Here is a 23,421-nt window from a genome sequence, read left to right as displayed (position 1 = left end):
GGCCCAGAGCTGCTGGCGGTACTGCCATTTAGACTGCCTGCTCTGTTGTGAATCGAGGAGTCATTTAGGAAGTTTGGCGTCCTTGTAGATTACCAGAGTTTTAGTGCAAGAAAAAGCGCAAATTCAAGGTGATGTGCAGTTATTTTTATAGCAAAGAAAAATGAAAATTGCATTGGGATATCCTGCATTAGATCCCAGAGGCAGGAAGCTTTTCGGGTGTATGTAAATGTGTGTTTCTGAGTGTGTGCTCTCACAGCTGCATCTCTAGCACCCGGCACTTAGTGGCCTGCCACTGCCTGCATTCTGCTCCCCACCACAACCCCCCTCCTCTGAGCCTCGCTGTGCCCAGATATGGCCAAGCCCCACAGCTGTATCCGGGCTTGGCCGTGCTTGACCGTTTGGCACTCAGGCAGCTGTTTCACTAGAGGGGTGGAGGGTGTGCTTCCCCCTCGAATCTGACGCAGCCCAGAGTAGGTGACCCAGTGAACATTCTAGCAAGAGGAGACGCCTGCTCTGAAACCAGTGTGCTTTGCGGATTGATGCTGAGAATTGCAGTGTGGGTGGAGGTTATGGCATGCTGGGCCAGAGGAGCTGGGTCCACCTCTAGACACTGCCAGCCCTAGTGTGGAAGCCCCGAGCCCCTGCTCCCCTAGAGAGTGCTGGTTGTTGGTATTCTCTGCTCATCGCCTCAGTGTCCTCCCTCACAAGACCTTTGACCTAGGTGCGTCTCTTTCGGTTTTGGCGTCCTCTAGCCTGGCCCCACACCCTCTCCCCCATTTTCCACCTGGCCAGCAGGATGAGCACCTGGATTCGTGAGTCACAACTTTCTCTCCTTTGAGACATCCTTGCTAGGTCTCTGCAGCTTTTGGTATCATGTTCCCCTCCCCCCCCACACACACCCTGCCCTCATCCTTAGGTTTCAGATTTCCCAGGGACTCTTCACCAGTTCTTTGCTGTTTCCACCTTAACACTTAATAGTACTTTATAACTGTTCACTCCTTGAGGGCAGGAAGCACATCGTTTCTCTTTACCATACGGGTGCATGTCTGTCTCAGCCACGCGGGAAGGTTTTTCTGCGGTAGCTCTAGGTTCGCTGGCACTCAAGCCCAAGTGCATTTCGCAGGGTGCCCCCTCCTGGAACCGGGGCAGATGGGAGGATGACAGGTCTTGTAGCTGCTCGCGACAGGGAAGCCAGCAGCCCCAGATTGTAGGCCCCGCGGTGACTGCCCAGCCAGCCAGCCCGCCTGGCCTCCTGGCTTGTGCTCTTTGCTCTTTGGTCTTGGAGCCTTGGGAGAGCAGGGCCAGGGGGTACCCTAGGAGAGGCCTCAGGGCGAGTCCTGGCTTCCATTTCCACCACAGCCACAGCCTGTTGGGGAGGAGCAGGGATGTCCTAGTGGCAAGGGTAGAGCTGTCTGGTAGCTGGCAGGAGATGCTGGGCACACACATAAGTAGCATGAGGAAGCTCCCACCTGGTAAAGCTCACCTCCCGGCAGCACCAGGTACTCGGCCATGGCTGCCACCCTCCTCCCTCTGTGGGGTCCTGACACCTCAGGCACACTTCTCTAACCTGCCCCCTCCTCCTTGGCAGCAGGCCTGGCTTTTTCTGGACGCTCCTGAGGGTCTGTTGGGGACCCGGGGCACTGTGGGCAATAAGGGTCTTGCTTGCTGCCACACTGGGGGCCTCTGCCCTGGTGTGAGCCCCTGTCTCCTTTAGCCAGGGTGGTGACAGTCTCTTGCTCATGCCTCCTGGGTGTCTTCTCCACTGCCACCCGACCTGCTCCAGAATGTATTTCTGTAGAAATTAGAAATTAGAAATTTCTGTATAAATGGCTATAATTTACAGTAGCAAAACCACTTATACAGCAGAATCCAGGTTGTCACTTTGCTGGGAGCAGGAACTGCCTTGGAGGAGCCTGAACTGGGTGGTCTGGAGGGGAGGGGACAACACTGCAGTTGGGGAGGACACCTGCCCTGCTGCCCAGGGGTCGTCCCCTTTCCCAGCTGCCTTGGGGACAGAAAACCTGAAGCTGTGCTTCCAGAGATATCAGGAGAGGCTTCTGGGGCCAGCTGTGTCAGGTGTACCCTAGTTTGTTTGACACAGCAGCCTTGGAGCTTGACCCCACGGCCCTCCCAGGCCTCATGGCTCATGCTGCTCCGAAGCATCAGTTCACACTTGGGAAGGCCCATTCTCTTGCGTGAGATGCTACGTTGACATTTTCTAGGCTTTTAAAGCAGGTCCTGCAGTCCTTCTGGGAAGCTAACTTTGTTCTTTTCACTGCTGTTCTTTGTCCTGAGTCATCACTGGGCTTACGATCATGGAGCCCTTGGAGTAGGAAGGGACCTGCCGGCTGGCTGGTGAGGCAGGGCTGTTGGGCCTAGGTGCCCAGACAAAGCTGCTGCCCCCAAGCTCTGTGACCCCATGTGGAGTTCCATCGGATTCCTGAGACTTACAGTTGGAAGGTCTCGGAATCCTGGGCTGGTGGGATCCTGTGCTTAACAGCCCTGGGCATGTGGTTGGGTCTCTGGCACCTCACAAGATTTACTCCCTCCTGTAGCCTGTCTCCAGCGCCCCCACATCCACTTCTGTTATACCTTTCCCACCTTGCTGGCCATGCCCTGGAGACCCCTCAGCCAGTGGCATGGCTCTACCCAGGTGCCCCAGAGGTGGTCTGAGGAGGGGGTGGGGGCGGACACGTGCCTGCTGCAGCAGCTGCCTTGCCGGCCTTGGTCTGTGCACGAGGCACACTTACTCCAGGGCCAGGCCTTTGCATGTGCTGTTTGTTTCCTCTGCCTGGAATGCTCTCTCAAACTGAAGACCCCACCTGCTCCCTGAGGGAGTGTGAACCGGAGGCAGGCAGAGGTTCCTGTTCTGTTCATCATTGTATCTTAGTGCCCGGCCCTGGCATGCAGGAGGCGCCCTCGGGATGTGCTGAGCAAGCACTGACCTAATGAGAACCTCAAGGCACTGTTTGCGGGTCTTGCCCTCGGCCTGCCATCTATCTAGGATCTCCACACAGACGTCCTCAGTGGGCCAGCTGCCTCCTGTGACATGGGTCACATGTACTTACCTGGCCTGTGTCTCCTGGAGAATGGGTGCGAAGCCATGTCAGAAGGACATTTCAAAGTGAAATTTGTGAGAAGTGTTGGAAGAGCTGACGAGGGTCCTCACCCAGCCCCTTGTCTTAGTGGTGGGGTGTGGGGGGGTCACCATCAGCCTAGCCCCCTTTGGCCCTCCTGCTTACTTCCTGTTGAGTCAAGCCCGGCAGCCAAGGAGGCTTGGTGATGCTGAGCCACATCCCAGGCAGCCCCACCACCACCCATGCCTGGGCCCCCAGCAGCCCTCACAGGCATGGCTCCCCCCGCCCCCCCCCCCCCACCAGGATGTGTTCGAGATGCGCTTTGCCAAGATGCCAGACGAGCCTGAGGAGCCTGTGGTGGCCGTGTCCTCCCCAGCGGTGCCACCCCCAACCAAAGTGGCAGCCCCGCCCTCGTCCAGCGACAGCAGCAGCGATAGCTCCTCCGACAGTGACAGCTCCACCGATGACTCTGAAGAGGAACGAGCCCAGCGGCTGGCCGAGCTCCAGGAGCAGGTGAGGATGTGGGCAGCCCCATTCCCAGTCACCCAGAATGCATGGGCCGGGCAGTCTCCCCAGGGTTCTCCATGACCTGGCGAGTCCCAGCTCGGAGTTCCAGCGGGATGAGGGGTTTAAGGGTGCTGGCCTCCCGTGCAGTGGGAAATCGGTGTGTAACTTCTGGCTCCCCAGAACACCTATTAACAGCCTACTGTTGACCAGAAGCTACCTGTAACGTAAAGAGTCGATTAATTCCTATTTTATGGGTGACACATATTATGTAGTGTATTCTTATGGCAAAGTAAGGAAACATCAAGAAAATCATAAGAACTGGAAAATATATTCATAGTACCGTATCGATCGGGAAAAAAAAATCCACATATAAGTGGACTTGCACAGTTCAGACCCACATTGTTCAAGAGTCAACTGCATATATGTACACTGTGGGTGTGGAGGTGGGAAGACATGGCTGTTTTGCGGGCAGAGGCGAGGCTTCTAGATCCTTCCAGCATCTGAAAGGAGGAGCCTCAGCCAGGATGTCCATCTCTCCTGAGGCCCTACAAGCCAGCCATCAGGGCCTTAGTACCCAGCCTCCCAGGGACCCTCCTCCTGGATGGCTGTGGAGCTTGATATCTGCCAGCTTGGGCAGCTTCTCTAGCCAAGAGGACACTGGCCATCCTCGGAGTCCACGGCCTGGGTGGGTGTGGGCACTTCAAAAATCTGGTGAGGCGGCAGGTCACAAGGCTGAGGGCCAGCCCCCTTCCCTGTGCTTCCCTCCTCCTCTGCACCCTGGTGCCCGGGGGTCCACCCAGAGACCAGGATGATGGGCGCGTGTACCTTGCCTGTCTGCTCCACAGCTCAAAGCCGTGCACGAGCAGCTTGCAGCCCTCTCCCAGCCCCAGCAGAACAAACCAAAGAAAAAGGAGAAAGACAAAAAAGAAAAGAAAAAAGAAAAGCACAAAAAGAAAGAAGAAGTGGAGGAGAATAAGAAGAGCAAAGCCAAGGAACTTCCTCCTAAAAAGACCAAGAAAAATAACAGCAGCAACAGCAACGCGAGGTCTGCCTCCCTGAGCTGCCCTGGGTGGGGACCCCTGCTGGCCACGGTGGGTAGGGAGGCTGCCTCGCCACCCTTTCTCCTGGGGTGGGTCTTGGCACCCAGTGTGTTTGGGAAGGGAAGGAAGATAGGCAGCATGGAGCAGAAGGTGAGGACAGGGCATGGCTTGCGGTCTGTCTCCATTGGGTGCTCCCAGGAAGGCGTTGCCAGCCTCCCCTGTTTCCTGTGAAGGCCATCTGGGTGGGGGTGTGGAAGCCCTCCCCCAAGCCCCCGATGGAGGAATGGGTGCCTCACGTTGACAATGGTGTCTGCATCATCCCTTCGTAGCAAGAAGGAGCCTGCGCCCATGAAGAACAAGCCCCCTCCTGCGTACGAGTCGGAGGAGGAGGACAAGTGCAAGCCCATGTCGTATGAGGAGAAGCGGCAGCTCAGCCTAGACATCAACAAGCTCCCTGGTGAGAAACTGGGCCGCGTGGTGCACATCATCCAGTCGCGGGAGCCCTCCCTCAAGAACTCCAACCCCGATGAGATTGAGATCGACTTTGAGACTCTGAAGCCGTCCACCCTTCGAGAACTGGAGCGCTACGTAACCTCCTGTTTGCGGAAGAAAAGGAAACCTCAAGGTGCCCTTGGGCCCCTGGGGCAGGGTGTGCTCTGAGTCCTGGCCAGCCCTGGCCGACAGGGAGGAGGCTGGGCAAGTGGGCATCCTCCATTAACTTTGCCTTCCAGACATGGCCCTCTCCCTCTGTAGGCTGTTTTTCCAGCTACAAAAGCTGTGTCCTCGACACAGAAACCTCTGGAGGGCTGTGACATCACACTTGACCCTGGGCTGGTGGTGCCATTCTCCACCTCCTGGCCGGTACCCATCTAAGGCCTGCCTGCACCTCAGTGTCCTCAGCCTTGCTCTGAGCAGCAGCTTCTGTTGCCCTTACCACTGGGTCTTCCCCAAAAGCCAGCCACCCCTGCCCTGCTGCCACCTCTTTAGAACAGAGGGTGAGGGCCAGGTGCAGTGGCCAGGAGGAAAGATGTTAGGTCCGCACTGCCTGCTTTGCTCCCCTGCTTTGACACGGGCCCCTCCACAACAGTCTGCCAGGCAGCACTTGCCTGTTAAAAATGTCTCATCTTAACTCACGGCTTTTGTCTGGAGACCAGTAGGACTTAATATCCACATCAGAGTGTTGTATGCAGCTTTTGTCCCAGTCCACGTTGACTCCTGGGGCGCTCGGGCTCCTCCCTCGGGTGCTGCACAGTGACACTGTGCCCTCGGTCTACGCACCGAGGTGCTGGGAGACTCCCGGGGCTCTTTCACGTCTTGCTTTGTCCCTGCCGTCATGTCTTGGGGTCCCCTGCACCCACTGTCTGAAAAGTAGCTGAGGGAGCCTGAGCTCAGCGGTCCCTCATGTCAGGGAATTACTTCCTGCCTTGTCTCTTAACTGTCTGGTGAACCCAGCACAGGGTATTGAGAGATTGGAGGGGCTTTGAAATTCTAGTATTAAGCCAAGCTTTTGGCTGGCACGTGGTAGAACTGGTCAGGGCCTCGTAGAAGCAGCCCACTGGCCCTTCTTGCGGGCAGTTGGGCTATTCCTGTGGCCAGCAGTAGCCCCCTAGGTCGGGGCCCCGCCTGACTGTGTCCCTGTTGCTTTATTACAGCCGAGAAAGTTGATGTGATTGCTGGCTCCTCTAAGATGAAGGGCTTCTCGTCCTCGGAGTCGGAGAGCACCAGCGAGTCCAGCTCTTCTGACAGTGAAGACTCCGAAACAGGTTAGATGTCTTACTGAGCTTCTTGTCGCGTTCTTCCCTGTGTTTGGCTCAGTCACGTGTCCAGGCTACCTGAGACCAGAGACGGCTGTCATAATAAGAACGGTAACCCTCTCGCTAGGACACTGGGGAGCTCGGGGGGCCTGGTGAGGACTTTGGGTGTTGGGGCCCAGGTGGTGGCATCAGTGTTAGTGTGACCCCGCCCAGCCCTACAGTCTCTTCCTGTGTCACGGTCACATGCAGCACGGCTGTTCAGGTGATGTGCTCCAGCAGCACGTGTGTAGCGGCCTGCTCTCGACGCTGCTGTCACCAGGCTCGGGGCTCTGCCATTCGCCCCAGAGTGCTCACAGCTGCATTGGCTGCTCCTAACGCAGTGTGCACACACATGGGCCTGCACGTGTGCCCCATGGTGGTGTCCTGGCTGACCCTACTGCCCACCTGAGCAGCAGCTTCAGTGTGGGAAGTGGGAGTGAGAAAGGGCAGGTGGAGATGCTGAGAGCTGCAGGGTGGTAGGAGAGAAGCTTTTCCTGCAGAGGGGCGCTTTCCTGATTATTCGCGGGGAGCATGGGGAGAGGGGCAGATGCTCCCTCACACTGGCCCGGAGGAGAGGCTAGAAAGGAAGCCTGGCAACCAGCTTGTTCTGTGAGCTGGAGCTGGTGGGGGTGGCCGTGCGAGTCTGGAGGGGCGGGCTGGCCCCTGGGCAGGTCTAGTGCCATCAGCCGAGCAGCCTCTCCAGGCAGGCTGTGGTATGTGCATCCTCAGTGGGAAGTGTATTTCTGGGTGTTTTCTTTCATAGACCTGTTTCGTCTCTGGCATGTTATTCTGACTTAAAACTAATGGTAAGCCCCACGTAGTCAGTTTATGAAGATAATGTGATCTGATCGGGCCAAGGAAGTTTGAAGCCCCTTACACTTAGAGTAGCTTTGTGACCCCTCTCCCGAGGCGTGTGCACACCCGGGTCCTCTTGTCAGCTCAGCCTGCCTTTTTCTGGGGAAGCTGAGGACAGGAGGGCTTCTGGGCCTTCTCACTCTATCTCTCCGCTTTGACAGGAAGGGGTACCAGGCTTCCCAGGTAGGTGGGAGGCTTGCCTTGAGGTGGGCTAAGGGCTTCTCCAAGACTCCAGATTCTGTCTCCGGTGGGCCCAAATGAGAGTCATTAAGTCATTAAGCTATGTTCCATATTTCCTGAGCTCCGCTGTATGCAGAGACTGCTGTGGGCAGTTTGCTGCCCTTCTGTCTCCATCCTTTGTCCTTTTCTTCTAACCAGCACCTCTCCCCCCCCCCCGTTGCTTTTTTATCTGTCAACCAGCAGGGGGCGCCACACCCCCATACCCGCCCAGGAAGGGCTGGCAGGAAGCCAGCGCCAACTGCCCTCTGCAGGATGAATGACCGTATTCTTGGGCCCAATTAGCATTCCTGGTGGCCCCTGACTTCTCACCTTCTTCTGTGCCAGCCATACCGCAGGTTTGCCTTTGCTCTGGGGTTTTGCACCTCTTGCAGTTTCTAGCACGCTGCTCCTGCTAGGGGTGTCACAACCTTTTCTCCTAAGTATATGAGTGACCAAAAGAAAACCCCAAAGCTTGGAATTGGCAGGGGACCCGATTGTTAAAACGGCGCAGTTTGGCCAAGGGCAAACTGCTTTGGCCCCGACGTAGATCGTAGTACCCAACCGGCAAGTCCTCATTGTGAATCTGTGACCGTGGCCTTTGTCCCTGATCCCCAAGCTCTTTGGGGTGTGTTTGCCTTAGGTGGGAAATCCTCCTGGGCTCCTGAGTGCCTTGCACACGCCTCCTACCATCTGACGTGGGGCAGCTGTGACGGAATCTCCAACAGCTCTCTACTGCTGAGAATACTTTTTCCCTTTTTGTGCCCCCCCCCCCCTTTTAAAGAGATGGAAAGATTGTGCAACAAGTAATCTGAGAGTCCTGGGAACAGCTGTCCTGGCGGGAAGGAGGGTGAGATTTACAGTCTCTGAGCCGACGGCCTGCAGGCTCTCAGGCTCCAGCAATCCGGCCCAGTGGCTTGCCCTGCTGCTTCCGGCCCATCCCTCTTTCCAGGCACCCTCCCCACCTTGAGTTTTGGGAGGCTCCCATTTGTCTTCAAGGCTCTGGCTTTTCCTTTGCCATCTGTGTGCACCAGAGAGCTCTATTGTGGGTCAGCTGGATGCTTCTCTCAAGAGAACCACCGTGTGGGTTTGTGCCCTAGGGCTCAGACACTCGGCCCGAAAATGGGAGGGAGCTTGCGCCCCTGCATCATTGAATGCAGCCACCCGCCACCCCATCCCGCACAGGAAACTGCACTTGCTTCCAGGGCAGCTGCTCAAGCTGGGTCCCTGGAGCTAGGCAGCCCCAATTTCTGTGGCCAGTTAGTGGTTCTGCCTTGGGAAGACAGGACAGGGTGGGGGTTATTGAAGGTATTTCTTTTGGTCTTTTGGGGTTTGTTTTTGCCCTCCTTGTTCTTGTGTTTCCATTTGGACTGGAGCCGAAATTCCTGAAAGGGCCTATTTTTGTCACTTGTACTAAGGGTCGTTTCTGCCGACAGGGCCCTGAGACATGAATCACCAAAAGAAACCAAACAGAGGCACTAAATTGGAGCTTGGTGGGGGGGTTGGGGAGGTTGGTGCATAGATCCCTTCTCTGGCCGCTCTCCATAGATAAGGATGCTGTGGACTGCTTAAGGCATGGGGCTGGTCCTTGGGGCCAAGCAGCAGTTCAGGGAGGCAGTGCACCCACAGATGGAGTTGGGGGGGCAGGGGTTGGGCTTTCCTAGCTCGGTCCCAGGCCACCATGTGTTCCTCCCCACCGCCCAGAAGCACGCTGTTGGCCAGTCCCACCACATCCTCTGAACCCAGCTATTACTTGGATTATGGTCTTTCATTGAGCTTCAGTTCTGGATAAAGTTCGAATCTGCTTCAGGGTTAAGTATTGGCACAGGGCAGGGGATGCAAATGCCACTTTCCCACTTGCTCCTAAGGCATCTGTAGACCTCGGCTGGGCAGGCCAGAGGTGAGTGCCTGGTTCCCCCTTTTCCGCAGCCATCCCAGATGGGCTTTGGGCAGAGCTGTGTGGCCTGTCGGTCACCAGTGCTGGGATCGTGTCTGCCTGGCTCACGGGGCCAGAGGGAATGTCCTAGGACTCTTTGTCCAGCTTTCCACCCCGTCATGTCGCTGATGACAGCCTCTTTCCACGTGCTATCCACAGGTCTTTCTGGGTAGGGTGGGTACACAGCTCCTGTCCCTCTTAGGACTGCACCCTTGTACCCCAGCTACCTGGCTGGGACGGCTTCAGGGAGGTGTGGGGTAGTTCTCTTGGATTTGTGCCTGGTCTTCTAGTTGCAGTGGGAGCTCACTCCAGCTATTTTAGTCTCCTTGTTTCCTTTTCCCAGGATTTGAGCTGTGGGTGTTTCTTAATAGCTCCGGGGAAAAAAGGAATGCTTGATGTTTTGGAAAGATTTGAGCCGGAAAGTGCAGACAGAGGCCACAGGGCGTTCTTCCCAGACAACCAGCCTCAGCTTCCGACCCCTGGGGTCTTTGAGGGACTGGGTCCCAGGCCCATCTTGGGGCCTGCTGCTGCCTGCTCCAAGGGTGTAATACTTGCTCTTGGGAAGAGGGAGAGGCCCCTGGTAGGGGCATAGGGAGGTAGGAAGGGACCTGGAGGGCAGGACTGTAGCTGGTCTGCCTGTGCTGTCAGGTGACCCCTCTCATACACTCACATGCAGAGGTCGCAGCTGGAGGGACTCTGGGGCTTCGTGGGCGAGGGTGAGCCTTGTGGAATGTGCCCTGAATGACAGTCCAGCCAGTGGGTGGGTTTTTCCCATGCGCGCACACACACACACACACACACACACACACACTTGAAGACCATGGGACTGCAGTGTTGGTTGCATCCGTGACTCTGGCAGAGGCATCTCCTCTGCTGTGTGGGTGGGAACATGCCCCACGCCCTTCTTGAGACCGCTTTCCTCCTCGGCATGTCTTCTGATTTCACCCCACCTTGACGGTGTATAGAATTGTTTGGTCTTTTTGTAATTTGTTTTTTGTTGATGTTTCTTGGTGTTTGTAGGAATGCAGAAAGGAGGGTGTTTGCTGAAGGTCCTGCACTGCAGAGCCCCTCTCTTGGGGGTTTTCTTACCTGTGCCCCGGCCCTGAGGAAGGGCTGGCATCACCTCCCTGAGAAACACAGTGTGCAGTAAAGCAGATACGGAGGGGAGACAAGCTTAGGGTGGGGGGGGGGGGGTGCCTGATGGACGTGTGGGCACACCTGGCTGGTCTTCAGGAGTGATGGCAAGGACGACAGGCCAGGGCATCTCTCACATTCAAAGACCAGTAAAGGAAATGCTGGTCCATGCTCAGGGTGCACATGAACTTGTTCCTGGAAGCAGTTACTCTGTGTGGAAGCATGAACAGGCTCTGGGTGGTTTTGGAGACGTCCACACGTGCCGGATCTGTGGCCCTTGTAAAGGGAAGGTGGGTCTGTCCCCGCCCGCGGCTGGCCAGGCAGGGGGCAGGGCTCCCAGGCTCCGGCGCCGTTCTCTCGTGCCCTGTCCGTGGGCAGGGCACAGGAGGCTGGCTCGGTCTGTGGTTCTTCTGTTCTTGTGACTTGAACGGTACATTCCACACCATTTCTCTCACACTGGTTTCTCTCTCCCTCTATGTAGGTCCTGCCTAATCATTGGACACGGACTCTTAATAAAACGGTCTTCAGTTCCAGATTCCTTCCCAGCAAGCTATAGCTTAAGTCCATTTTCTTCTGTGAAAGGGACAGGACTCCATCAAGTTATGGAATTCCTCAGAGCCCTGGGCCTGTCCCCTGGGGTGGATTTAGTCATGTCCAGCAGCACACGCCTAATCCCGCCTCCGGGAAGGCTGCCTGCTTGGCTGGCCACCCGGGCCTCCTGTGTAAAGACTGCTTGGCTGTCCTGCCCAGCCTCCCTGGTCGTCTGGGGTCTTCTGGGTGGGTGGCATCTCCCAGAGGGTGATGACAATCCCCCCGCACACACATACGTGTGGTGCTGCTCCGTGTGCAAGGCCCCGTCACGAGTATGTTTTCTCTCTTCATCCCTCCCTCTTTTTCTGGATCCTAACCGCTTTCCTCCTGGATCTTAAAATGATGTTAGCCCAGGGAAGATCTCATTCAGCCTAAAGAAGAACACTCTAATTAATCTAGTGCTTTCCCCAGTGAGGAACAGCGGCTTTAGGGGCAAGCCTGGCTGGGCTCAAAAGCTCACGGGGTTGTCCCTCAGCATGCCCTCTTTCTGGTGGCTTGTGAGGCTCCAGCCAGAGGCTGTCACCAGCCACAGACTACTCCCGGCCCCTGGAGTCTTCCTTCTGTTTTCATTGTTCCCATTGTTGCCTGTTGGGCATTTTCCCAACTTTTTGGCCTCTTTGCCCGAAGTCACAGAGGGGAAAGTACCTCTTGGGCTGCCTCCCTGTCCCTCCCAAGTAATTAGAAGCAGGCTACAGGGGGAAGGGGTGCTTTTAGGAAGGCCGCTGGTGAGGGGCACTCGAGGAAGAGTGGCCATGCAGCCAGGTGACCTGTCCCAAGTGGGGTGGGACGCTGGGCTGGTGGGTGAGAAAAGGCTCTCAAACCCAGAACACTGGACCAGTCCATAGTGAGGCCATCAGAGCCCTCGGGGTCTGCTCTGTGCACATCTCTGAAGGGGTGTCGCCAGTGCAAGCACCCTCTCAGTCTTCAGTCCCCTAGAATAATGACAGCCTCTGGGGGTGGGGCAGGCCAGGGTGGCCACATCATCCAAGCCCTGTGAGAGGCACTGAATAGGATTTTTTGCTCTAAAAATAAATATCAGCCCTTTTTTGGTCATGAATCCAGCATTTCAGCAGAAAACTGCCTGATGAAAAGTCCCTTAAGGAACAGCATCTGTGTTTCAGGGAGTTTTGTTTTGTTTTTGTTTTTCTTTGTTGTTGTTTTGGGGGGGGGTTGGTTTTTTGGGGTTTTTTGTTTTGTTTTTTTTTTCCCCCCTCTTCCTTTTTAAAGTGTAGTTTGTGTGTACTTCTTCAAGGTTTATAACAGTCTCCTGGCACCTTGGAGCCTGCCTTCTAGAGCTGGAAGCAAGTTTGAGGAGGTATAGTTCCGTCAGCAGCTGGTGGATGCTGGCCACCTCCTGTGCGGAAACCCTGGGACACTTCCTCGGGGCCTTGGGTTCTAGATCCAGCCTCTCCAGGGCCCTGCAGTGATGCTTGCGAGTTCCTAGGCTGCTCTCTGATCCTCTGGCCAGTCTTCTTCCAGTCAAACTCATTTGCCAAACAGACTATTTTGAGTTGCCCTTTGGCCTGTGCCTGATGTGTTCCCAGTGCAGCTCGGCCTGGCTGGAGCCAGGGGGCTTCATGCCCAGAGATTCCCACAGGACAGTTGGGAAGCTGCTGGCATTGTCTTTCTGGGAAGATTCTGCCGTCTTGGAACAAATGGCAGTCTGGATTCCCACAGTGTCGGCCTGTGTTGCCGCCCCACCCCTTCCCACACTCGTGCATACCAGCTATAGCCACAGGCCAGCTCGCCTGCAGGGTCTCTGCACCCTTGCTGTCCAGGGATCCTGGCCTCCTTGCCCATCGGGCTTTTATCTGTCAGGGAACTTGATCTTTAGACTCGAGCCGTCACCTGTGCCCAGTGCCCCAGGAATAGGGCAGAGAGAGCAGTGCCCACTCACTCCTCATTGGCAGCCTCCTGTGTGTGAGCAGGGGGACATGCCAGCTGGGCCTTGACACACCAGCCAGCCTGCGGGGCCTGAGGAGTTGCTGTAGGAGGGGCGGGTGGCCTGGGCCTCTGCTAGCGCCAAGGCTCCCCCGTCCGTTGCGTTGAGGGGCTCTGTGCCTCTGCCCTGCCCTTACCCTCAATCCTGTCTCCTTCCCTTGAGTGGGGGCGGGGGGGGGGGCGGGGGAGGAATCAGTGTTTTAATCAGATTTTACAAAACCGTTTTAATTCTTTGTACAATTACCATCCTATGTAAAGATGAAATTTGTGTTGAGTTCAAGATTTTCATGGAATAAAGATCACACAGTACTCGAGGCCATCTTCATGTAACCCTTTCTAGAGAGTTTTGTGTGGGTGTCTCGGGGCTGGTGTGTCGTGAAGCTGTGCACTTCCTGTCTTGTCTTCCTACCAGTAACTCCAGCAGGAGGCTCGGACCACATGAGCTGTACGCAGCTGTCCCAAACAGGCTCCAGCACCCTTCGGTCCCCACCGCCGGCCCTTTTTGTGACCTCTGGTCCTGGAGGTCTGCTGCGTACCTCCCACTGATTCTCCCACTCTAGGCCCGTCCCCCTCCCCACCAGCACTTCCCCACCGGCACTTCCCCACAGAGACCTGGGACACTTGCCAAGGCAGCCAAGACCCACTCTCTGGAACCCCTGGGACCCCACGGCATTTTGTCCCCATGAGTGCTCACGTGGGCCTCTCTGCTCATGGCGTACGAGGAGATAGTGAGGGCACACAGAGCTACCACCGTCCCTCCTTTATGGTAGAAAAAAAAAGGGGGGATTCCCCTGAGGCCATGAGGTGACAGGCCACCCCAGCCCTCTCCCTGCAACACCATGTCTTCTCCTGGTCAGTCTTTCCCCACTGAGCCTGAGCCCTTTCTTACCCTAGGTTCCAGTCCCCCAGACTCCCAAAGGCCTGCCCATGTGTGAGTGGCTGCTCCAGCCTCCCTCGAGTTTCAGTGTCTGTTCCTGGGATCTGCTGCGAGAGGTGCCTGTCCTGGAGGGACGCCCCCGCCCCCAGCCCCTTCCTGCTCCCTTCGGCTCAGAGGCCTGTGCACACCGTGCTCTGCCCAGTGCATGGAGGGCCCCTTTGGTCCTGGGCCTCCCACCTTTCTAGTTCAGTGTCCCTCCTTCACCCTGCAGCTGCCAGCCCCATGGCCCTAATCCCGCAAGTCACCCAAACTGTCCCCTTTGTATGTCCCACCCACAAGAGTGTTCCTCTCACCCGGTTTCCTGCCGTGACCCAAAGAGCCCTGAACCCTCTCCTGGCATCTCCAGTGTCCGGGTTTGAGACTGGGCTTCTGGTTCCCGTGTTCCAGGGGTCCCCGGTTGCGGCCATTTGTATGAGGACGTGTGTCCATAGCAGCTGAGGTCTTTGTCACTGTCTTGTCTCTTGCATGGAATGGTGAGCTCTTGCAGGGCATGAGGTCCCTTCTCCTCCGTTTTGGTAGCGCGCTGTGCCCTGTGGCTGCGCACCTCACAGAAGCTTAGCACGGCCCTCCGTGAAGCAGCTACCAGCAGAGGTGGCCCGCCTTGGGCAAAGCATGTGTCCTCCGACACCAGCAAGAGCCGGCACCCTGGCAAGGAGCTCAGGGGAAGCCAGGCAAAGCCAAGAGGTGTCTCTTGGTGACAGGAACTTGAAAGGCACCGTGGGTCCCGTCTCCTACCTCGTTGTTGACTTCATCATTTCCTAGGCCAAGAGTGCCGACTGGGCCTCCTCTCCCTCTCTGGGGTTCGCACACCAGCGATTCTTGGCAGGGGACAAACCGGTGGCAGAAGATCCTTAGCATATATCTGTGGGTTGGGTGTGTGTGTTGGCGGTTGCCCATTCCTTGCAGGGACAGGCCCATCCTGGACAAGGCCATACGATGGCAGCAACAAGCCGCCGGCCCCTGAGGAACCAGGGCACACACTGCCTTCTCCCTGCAGCACGTTGGCTGTGTCCCATCACGGGGACTTGTCTGAGGCTGGTCTTTCACGAGGAAGGGGATGCTGGTTGGTGGCCACCTTTGCTGGCCACGGTAGCGAGCACCTTCTCCGTTTCCCTCCGGGTCATTCCTGAGACGCTGGCCTGCCCTTCCCTCCCTCTCTCCATCAGTCCCTCCCCTAAAGTGCTCACTCTGCAGCCAGGCCTTGGCCCATGCCGACACCACCACTCTCACCACAGTTGTGCAGCTCTGCTTCCCCTGGGAGGATGGGAAGGAGTCAGCTTAGAGGGCGGTACAGTTGGAGGCAGCCATGTCGTTACTTTGCAGCTGCGTGACACAGGGCAGGTCCCTTAATTTCTCTGAGCCTCACTTGGCTGATCCATCAAATGGATGTGATCATTTTGAGTGGCACAATTGTTCCCAAGGCAGAGCGGGCTGGGGTACAGACACTTCAGTCACCATAGTGGCGTCTGACCCAGCAAGTGGGGGAGACACTGGGCGAGGAGGTCTCTGTAGCTCATCTCCCCGCGTACCCGGGCATCATCCTTTAGTGGAACTCGTGGGCAGGGAGGCTTTTCAGACGTGGTCCCTGCTAGGAGAAGTAGCAGGCACATGGGTAGGTGACGCCCCATACGTCTCTCTCTCCCATGACCGACTCCCGTCCCTGACGGAACGCAGCTACCCTCCCTGTCACCGTCACCGGCCCTTCTGAACTTACCCTCTGTTTTCTCCTGGCTCTGCCTCCGAGGCCGGCTCACAGTCCTCTCCCCCAGCACCTCACCACCTTCTCTTTCCCTCTGCAGAGATGGCTCCGAAGTCAAAAAAGAAGGGGCACCCCGGGAGGGAGCAGAAGAAGGTACGTGGTCTCAGGGGTGTCCTCCAGCAGGTGAGCAGCTGGCCACCTGCCCTCATGGGCCCCGAGGGTACACAGGCGTGTCCCGCTGCCTGACGTCAGCCTGTCTGTCCGCAGCACCATCACCACCACCATCAGCAGATGCAGCAGACCCCGGCCCCCGTGCCCCAGCAGCCCCCGCCGCCCTCCCCAGCAGCCCCCCGCCGCCTCCACCCCTCCGCAGCAGCAGCAGCCCCCACCCCCGCCGCCCCCCGCCTTCCATGCCGCCACAGGCAGCCACCACGATGAAGTCCTCGCCTCCGCCCTTCATCGCCGCCCAGGTGCCCGTCCTGGAGCCCCAGCTCCCAGGCAGCGTCTTCGACCCCATCGGCCACTTCAACCCAGCCCATCCTGCACCTGCCGCAGCCCGAGCTGCCCCCCTCACCTGCCCCAGCCGCCTGAGCACAGCACTCCACCTCATCTCAACCAGCACTCGGTGGTCTCTCCTCCAGGTGAGCTGCAGCCATGCCTGCCGAGGTGCAGGGAGGCCCCCTTCCTGTCCTGCACTTTCACTGACTAGGCACTCTGGATGACCTGTGGAACCCCCTCGACTGTAGTTGTGTTGCTTCCAAAGGGAGGCCAGCTGATTTTCCAAGCCATTAAGGAAATGACGGGAGACTGAGACGGACGCCATGGGACGGGCCCCGCATAGAGTTAGTTCTTTAGTTCTTTGATATGGAAGACACTGATGTGTTCCTTCCATGGGGTGGGTGTCGCACGAGATAGAAAAAAGATATACGCCTGCCGCACGCTGCCTCCAACTTGGGGATGGAGGTGTTGGGGGATGCATGTGCACTTGGGCCAGAGACAAAGTAGCTGGGGGGGCGGGGTTGGGGAAGGCCTGCTCTGAGACCCACAGGGCAAGGAGGGAGGTCGGGGGTGCAGAGCACAGGGCAGAGTGGCACTGGTGAGGGGCCCAATCCCATAGACCTCCTCTGGAAACTGTTCTTATTCCTGAATTTGTGGGAGGCCAGGGAGGGTGGGGCAGCCAGTGGCGGGGAGACCCGTAGGAGGTCAGGATGGAGTGGGAAGGCTGGGCCGTGGGGTGCAGAAGCCGTGAGCCTCACTGCCGCGCCCTTGTCTTTCCAGCTTTGCACAACGCGCTGCCCCAGCAGCCGTCGCGGCCCCAGCAACCGAGCCGCCGCCCTGCCCCCCAAGCCCGCCCCGGCCCCCGGCCGTGTCACCTGCCCTGGCTCAGCCACCCCTTCTCCCACAGCCCCCCATGGCTCAGCCCCCCCAAGTGCTATTGCAGGAGGACGAAGAGCCACCCGCCCCACCCCTCACCTCCATGCAGATGCAGCTCTACCTGCAGCAGCTGCAGAAGGTGCAGCCCCCCACACCACTACTCCATTCCGTGAAGGTGCAGTCCCAGCCCCCGCCCCCCCTGCCGCCCCCACCCCACCCCGCCGTGCAGCAGCAGCTGCAGCAGCAGCCACCACCACCGCCTCCCCAGCCGCAGCCACCGCCCCAGCAGCAGCACCAGCCCCCGCCACGGCCTGTGCACATGCAGCCCATGCAGTTCCCCACCCACATCCAGCAGCCCCCACCACCCCCGGCCAGCAGCCTGCACACCCACCCCCTGGCCAGCAGCCGCCGCCGCCACAGCCTGCCAAGCCTCAACAGGTCATCCAGCACCACCCTTCACCCCGGCACCACAAGTCAGACCCCTATTCAACAGGTAAGTCGGGCCCTTGCCCCCTCCCCCGCACCCCCTCCCCCCCCCCCCCCCCCCCCCCGCCGGGCTCTGGGAAAACTGGTGTTGGGCCCGGAATCTTGTCTTTAAGAAGCCCAATGGGTCAGCTCAAGCTCCAGGCTGAGGTGGGCCCAGAGCTGAGCCTTGAAGGCTCTGGGTTGGTTGGAGAGGTGGCCGAGAGGGGCGTTGGGGCTTCATGTAGCATTGTTATCTGGGGTCTGTCTTGACTGCCACCTGAGATGACTGAGAATGGGGTCCCCACTGGCCCCTTGTCTGGGAAGTCGCAGTCACGAGCATTACAGTACGTTGTGATCCTGCTAGGTGGGGAAGCCAGGAGCCCAGGGAGGCATCTTATCCATTTCTGAGAGTCAGGACAGGCTTCCTGGAGGAGGTATCAAAGAATGAGCCAGAGCTAATTTAAACAGGGTAGGAAGTGAGGTCCAGACAGAGTTAGGGGCAGGCCAGGGTAGCTGGGGCTGTTTGGGAACCTGTAGAACTAGGTGCCCTGCTCTCAGCGTTGTAAAGCTCACCTGGTAGATGATGGACCATGTGGGAGAGAATTGGGTTTAAGCTGAGAGGTGGCTTGGGGCACACCCAGGAGCCATCCTCCATTTCCTGCTCCCTTTCTCCAGCCTGGTCCAAGCTGCCCTTTCCCACAGCAGTGGTCAGGCTGCACCCTCTCGCCTTTCCTGGCCCCTGTTTTTTAAGTGTCTGTGACCATACCGTGCCGGGCAGCTTCAGCGAGGGGGATTGTTCCAGTCAGTGCCTCCTGGTGTGCTGATGCGTGAGGATCAAGGTTGAAGTTCTTGGCAGGGCGGACCACGTAGCCTGGCTGGGGAGTGCAGGTGCCGCCTGCAAATTGAACAACAAGGCTGTTGATCTCGGGCCGTGACTGCTCCTAAACCTAGGAAAAGCTGCCAGGTGCCAAGTGGGATCATCGCATGCCCTGAGCCAAGAACAGCTGTCTGTCCTCCCTGGGAAAGGCTGCTGCTGGTCCCAGCAGCTGTGCTGCTTGCCTGTTTTCACTCTTGAGGAAGGCCAGGCTTCCCTGTGGGGGGCAGTGGGGGAAAGGGGTAAGCCTCCTCTGCCACCTATGCCGTGAGTCCCCAGGCCCACCTCCCTTGCTCTCCTGCAGCCTGGGATGGGTCACAGGGAGCAGTGTGGGTTGAAACGCAGCTGGGGACTTGAGGCCAAAGGCCAAGTGGTTGGAGTCTCAAGGGGGTTTCACAGGCATCCGTGGGCATGTGGCCAGCTTATAGGCACTACCCCCGAGCCATTGGGCCTCCCCTCTAATGACTGGTAGATTAAACAGGTGCTGCTGAGGGAGCCACCTGGACTGGGGCCACAGACACCAAGTCTGGCAAAACCTGTCACACGGGGCCAGGGGCCAAGGGGTCAGGGGCAGGGCTGGTCCTTGGCACCATGTTGTCTCTGAGCAGCCGTTCTACCTCTCTGAGGTTAGGAGCAAGTTCTGGCTCTAGAGGGATGGGGGCGAGGAAGGTCCACCATACTTGGGGCATTGTGGTCTGTGCCAGGCCCAGGAGACTGGTGGAAGGCCAAGGGTGTCTGTATCTATGCTGGCAGATGGCGGCTGGAATCCAGCCTGGAGAAGGTCAGCGGAAGGGCCTGCGTGCGGAACTTGGGTTAGGTTGTTCAGTGTGAGGCACAAGGCAGGACCGGGAGCACGGAAGGGCACTGCAGAGAGGTGGCTTTGTGTTAATGGGCAAGTATGGCTTGTCCCATGCTGGGGCCAGCCAAGACATGTCAAGGATCCAAGCAGGAGGGTGTTTCCATGCTGGAGTAGGTAGAGAGTTGAAGGCAGGACTTGGTGACTGTGACCTAAGGTTGTTTTCTCACCAGTGAAACTGGGGAGTCAGGCTTAAGTGCTTTGATGGGGCTTTCAAGACTCCTGCCCTGTGCCAGGTACTTGAACCTCATGGCTGCCTGGATCTCCACCGACCCTCCCCTGTGCTCCCACCCCACCGTTGGTTTGAGGAAGGTGGGTTGGCTGGGTGGGCTGGCTCAATTCCCGTAAGAGCCACAAGGTGAGGACTGTTCTACCGGCTCTGCTGTGGTGGGCCAGTTCCAGGAGTCCCCCTTGTGCGGGACTTGCAAGCTAAGTTGTGTGGGGAGGGAGGGTCCTGGGCATCTGGCCCTAGGCCCAAAACATTTGTCCATGCAGGCAGGTTAAGCCACGCGTGGACAGCTGGGAGCCCAGGATGTGTATTCTGTGAGGTTATTGAGGTCCCTTATGTTTAACCCAGCCTGTGCCATAGAGGCATCTGGAAAGCTTTTAAAAAGCACTCAGGCCCAGACCTTACCTGTGACCAAATACATCAGAATCCACTTTTCAAAGATTCTTGATGATTCTGACACCAGGACTGAGCTCGTGGCTCCACAAAGCGCTGCTATACACACAGCAAACTAGGGGCCTGACCTGCTCAGGGCTCAGCCACTGTGGGTCTCGGCCGGGCCCAGGCCAGTGGCTTCCATACAAGTTGATGTGCTCCTTGTCACCTCTCCTAGGTCACCTTCGCGAAGCCCCCTCCCCGCTTATGATACATTCCCCCCAGATGCCACCGTTCCAGAGCCTGACCCACCAGTCGCCACCCCAGCAAAATGTCCAGCCTAAGAAGCAGGTAAAGGGCAGGGCTGGGCCACAGCCCCCAGGGCCAGGTGTGGGCCGGTGCCAGAGGCACCCACCTGCCTCACCGGCCACCGTGCCTGTGCCGTCCCAGGAGCTGCGTGCGGCCTCTGTGGTCCAGCCCCAGCCCCTGGTGGTGGTTAAGGAGGAGAAGATCCACTCACCCATCATCCGCAGCGAGCCTTTCAGCCCCTCGCTGCGGCCAGAGCCCCCTAAGCACCCGGAGAGCATCAAGGCGCCCGTTCACCTGCCCCAACGTGAGTGCCCTCTCTGCCCCCGGCCTGCACTGGACGAGAGCTTTCTGTGGGCTTATTGACTGTGCCCTGCTGGGCTTGGGGGCAGGGGGGAATGGGCCCCAGCCGAGGCCCACAAGCTGTTTGTGTTCCAGGGCCTGAGATGAAGCCTGTGGACGTCGGGAGGCCTGTGATCCGGCCCCCTGAGCAGAATGCACCCCCACCAGGGGCCCCCGACAAGGACAAACAGAAACAGGAGCCGAAGACACCAGTTGCACCCAAAAAGGTAGGAGCAGTGAGTCCACGAGTGTCCCTCACTCCAGGGAGGCACCTTGGTGGGTGTGCCCGCAGGCTCTAGGCCTCTTGGCAGGGCCCCTCACACCCCACCCTGTGGTCTCTCTGCCTGGCAGGACTTAAAAATCAAGAACATGGGCTCCTGGGCTAGCCTGGTGCAGAAGCATCCCACCACCCCGTCCTCCACAGCCAAGTCCTCGAGTGACAGCTTTGAGCAGTTCCGCCGCGCTGCCAGGGAGAAGGAGGAGCGCGAGAAGGCCCTGAAGGCGCAGGCCGAGCACGCGGAGAAGGAGAAGGAGCGGCTTCGGCAGGAGCGCATGAGGTGGGCTGGGGCTGCAGGCAGCCTGGGGTTTTCTGGGGCTTGCTCTGCCCTCCTTCCCGCCCCCCCCCCACCTCCCCCCCACCCCACCCCACCCCCTGCTCACTGGCGGATCTGGCCTGCTCTCCTCAGGAGCCGGGAGGATGAGGATGCGCTGGAGCAGGCCCGGCGAGCCCACGAGGAGGCTCGCCGGCGCCAGGAGCAGCAGCAGCAGCAACGGCAGGAGCAGCAGCAGCAGCAGCAGCAGCAGCAGGCGGCTGCGGTGGCTGCGGCCGCCGCCCCCCAGGCCCAGAGCTCCCAGCCCCAGTCCATGCTGGATCAGCAGAGGGAGTTGGCCCGAAAGCGGGAGCAGGAGCGAAGGCGCCGGGAAGCGGTGAGCGGGGCGGGGGGGGGGAGGGGGGACCTTTGGGCAGGGGCTGCGAAAGGGGGCCGTGAACCCCGGGGTGAAGGCAGTCTCTCTCCGAGGGGTGGGGTGAGCACCCCGTGCAGGGAGGGGGTGCTCGGGACAGGGTGAGAGGTGGGGTGAGCACCCCGTGCGGGGGGTGGAGGGGGGGCGGTGCTCGGGACAGGGCTACTGCTTCTCTGCACTGTGCTGGCCTCAGGGTCTCAGAGGGGGCTCAGGGCCAGTGCCAAGGTGCCTGGGTGTGGGCCCTGAGGGCATGGCCACTGCTGGAAGGGGCTGAGGGGTGGGCGGGGAGTTCGGAAGCCGTAGCCAGGGTGGGCACCTCTTCTCACTCCCTCCTTCCCACCTCTCTCCTCCAGATGGCAGCTACCATTGACATGAATTTCCAGAGTGATCTATTGTCAATATTTGAAGAAAATCTTTTCTGAGAGCACCTAGGTGACTTCTGACTCTGATTTTCTGGCAAAACGTTGACTCTCCATAGTGTTAGGGGCGGCAGTGGAGGCGGTAGCAGCGGCGAGGGGGTGTCTCCGGGCCTGGCCCTCCTGCATGCTGTGCCCGGGGCAGGCCTGACGGGCAGCTGAGGATCGCAGAGCCTGTCTGCCTTACAGCCAGCTGGACAGCCCGCCACCCACCACCCCCTCACGGGACGTCAGCTCAGAGCACGCCTCGCCACGAGCAAGTGCCGGCCAGACCCAAGCCGCGCGTCCCCGCGGGCAGGGCACAGGCCCTGCTCTCCGCCAAATGTCTACACAGTATACACAGGACATTGTTGCTGCCGCCACCACCGTGACTGGTTTCTGTCCCCGAGAAAGTGACGTTCGTGACGTCCTGCCCACCAGGAGTCCTTCCCCCCACACCCCAGCCACCACCGCCCGCTCCCAGGAGGCCAGGGCAGGCCCGAGCGAGCTGGAGGCGGGCGAGGGCGCCGGCCCACCCCTTGCTGGCACTGACTTTGCCTTGAACAGACCCCACCCCTCCCCTCCCCCCACAAGCCTTTAATCGAGAGCCGCTCTCTGTAAGTGTTCGCTTGTGCAAAAGGGAATAGTGCCGTGGAGGTGTGTGTGTGTCCATGGCAATTCGGAGCGAGGTGACTGTCACACGCGCGTGTGTGGGCCGGCCTCGCCCGGTGAGTGAGGCCACCAACCAAAGTCAGTTCCTTCCCAACTGTGTTTCTGGGTTTTTTTGTTTTTTTTTTTTTTCCTATATATATATTTTTTGTTGGATTCTATTTTATTTTTAACTCTCTCTTCTCCTCCAGACACAATGGCACTGCTTATCTCCGAAATGGTGTGATCGTCTCCTCATTGAGCGGCGGCTGCCACCGCGCTGTGGGTAGTGTGTGACCGTGGCTGTACTGTGTAGTGAACATAGTTGGCATATCTTTGTTTGAAGTTTGTTGGTGACTCCACCAAACTGGTGTAAAAAAAACTCAAAAAAACCCACAAAAAACAAAACAAAACACAAAACACACAAAAAAAAACTGCCTATATTTTACTCAGTTTCAAACTTTATTAGTCTATTTTTAATTATAAAGCCATGTTTTCTTTTCCCTCCCCACTCCTTTGTTTTTTAATGTCAAATCTGTTTTGAGTTGTTTTTTACCAGGAAAGGAAGGGCCAGGGGATGAGGCGGGCACCAGGGGCTTGGGGGCCACAGACCACTGAGGCAGAGGCTCCCCACCCAGCCTGACCAGCCGGCTGCCACTTCCCCTACTTTTTTTTTTTTTTTTTCTTCTTTTTAATTTTATAATTGGAGCCCTTGGTGAGGTTACGTGTGCCATGAGAACCCACTCTACACCACGTCGCTGGTGCCTCAGTGTTGGCCAAACTCTGGAGTCACTGACTGGTTTGACTTTCATACGGTGAATATGCATTTGGTCTGTACTGATCATGGAATAAACACATCTCTCTTTTTTAA

General features: G+C 58.1%; 1 protein-coding gene across 1 annotated transcript in view; it reads left to right on the top strand.

Moving 5' to 3' along the window:
* BRD4 (bromodomain containing 4) overlaps positions 1 to 23,421 on the top strand; it is an 87,808-nt gene extending 64,387 nt beyond the window's left edge. The window contains 20 exon segments of the mRNA XM_047096772.1: positions 3,381 to 3,590; positions 4,430 to 4,629; positions 4,954 to 5,249; positions 6,277 to 6,387; positions 15,827 to 15,879; positions 15,994 to 16,059; positions 16,061 to 16,123; positions 16,125 to 16,253; positions 16,255 to 16,290; positions 16,292 to 16,367; positions 17,005 to 17,039; positions 17,041 to 17,079; positions 17,081 to 17,465; positions 17,468 to 17,593; positions 20,135 to 20,247; positions 20,347 to 20,509; positions 20,641 to 20,771; positions 20,896 to 21,101; positions 21,231 to 21,471; positions 21,861 to 23,421. Coding sequence (XP_046952728.1) covers positions 3,381 to 3,590; positions 4,430 to 4,629; positions 4,954 to 5,249; positions 6,277 to 6,387; positions 15,827 to 15,879; positions 15,994 to 16,059; positions 16,061 to 16,123; positions 16,125 to 16,253; positions 16,255 to 16,290; positions 16,292 to 16,367; positions 17,005 to 17,039; positions 17,041 to 17,079; positions 17,081 to 17,465; positions 17,468 to 17,593; positions 20,135 to 20,247; positions 20,347 to 20,509; positions 20,641 to 20,771; positions 20,896 to 21,101; positions 21,231 to 21,471; positions 21,861 to 21,929 — 2,748 coding nt within the window. The 3' untranslated portion in view covers positions 21,930 to 23,421.

The sequence above is a fragment of the Lynx rufus genome, unplaced genomic scaffold (assembly GCF_022079265.1).
Source record: "Lynx rufus isolate CCGP_SWC_20201006 ecotype Redwood Valley unplaced genomic scaffold, mLynRuf1.p SCAF_4, whole genome shotgun sequence".
NCBI lineage: Eukaryota > Metazoa > Chordata > Mammalia > Carnivora > Felidae > Lynx > Lynx rufus.
This window is presented reverse-complemented; position numbering and strand designations above follow the sequence as displayed.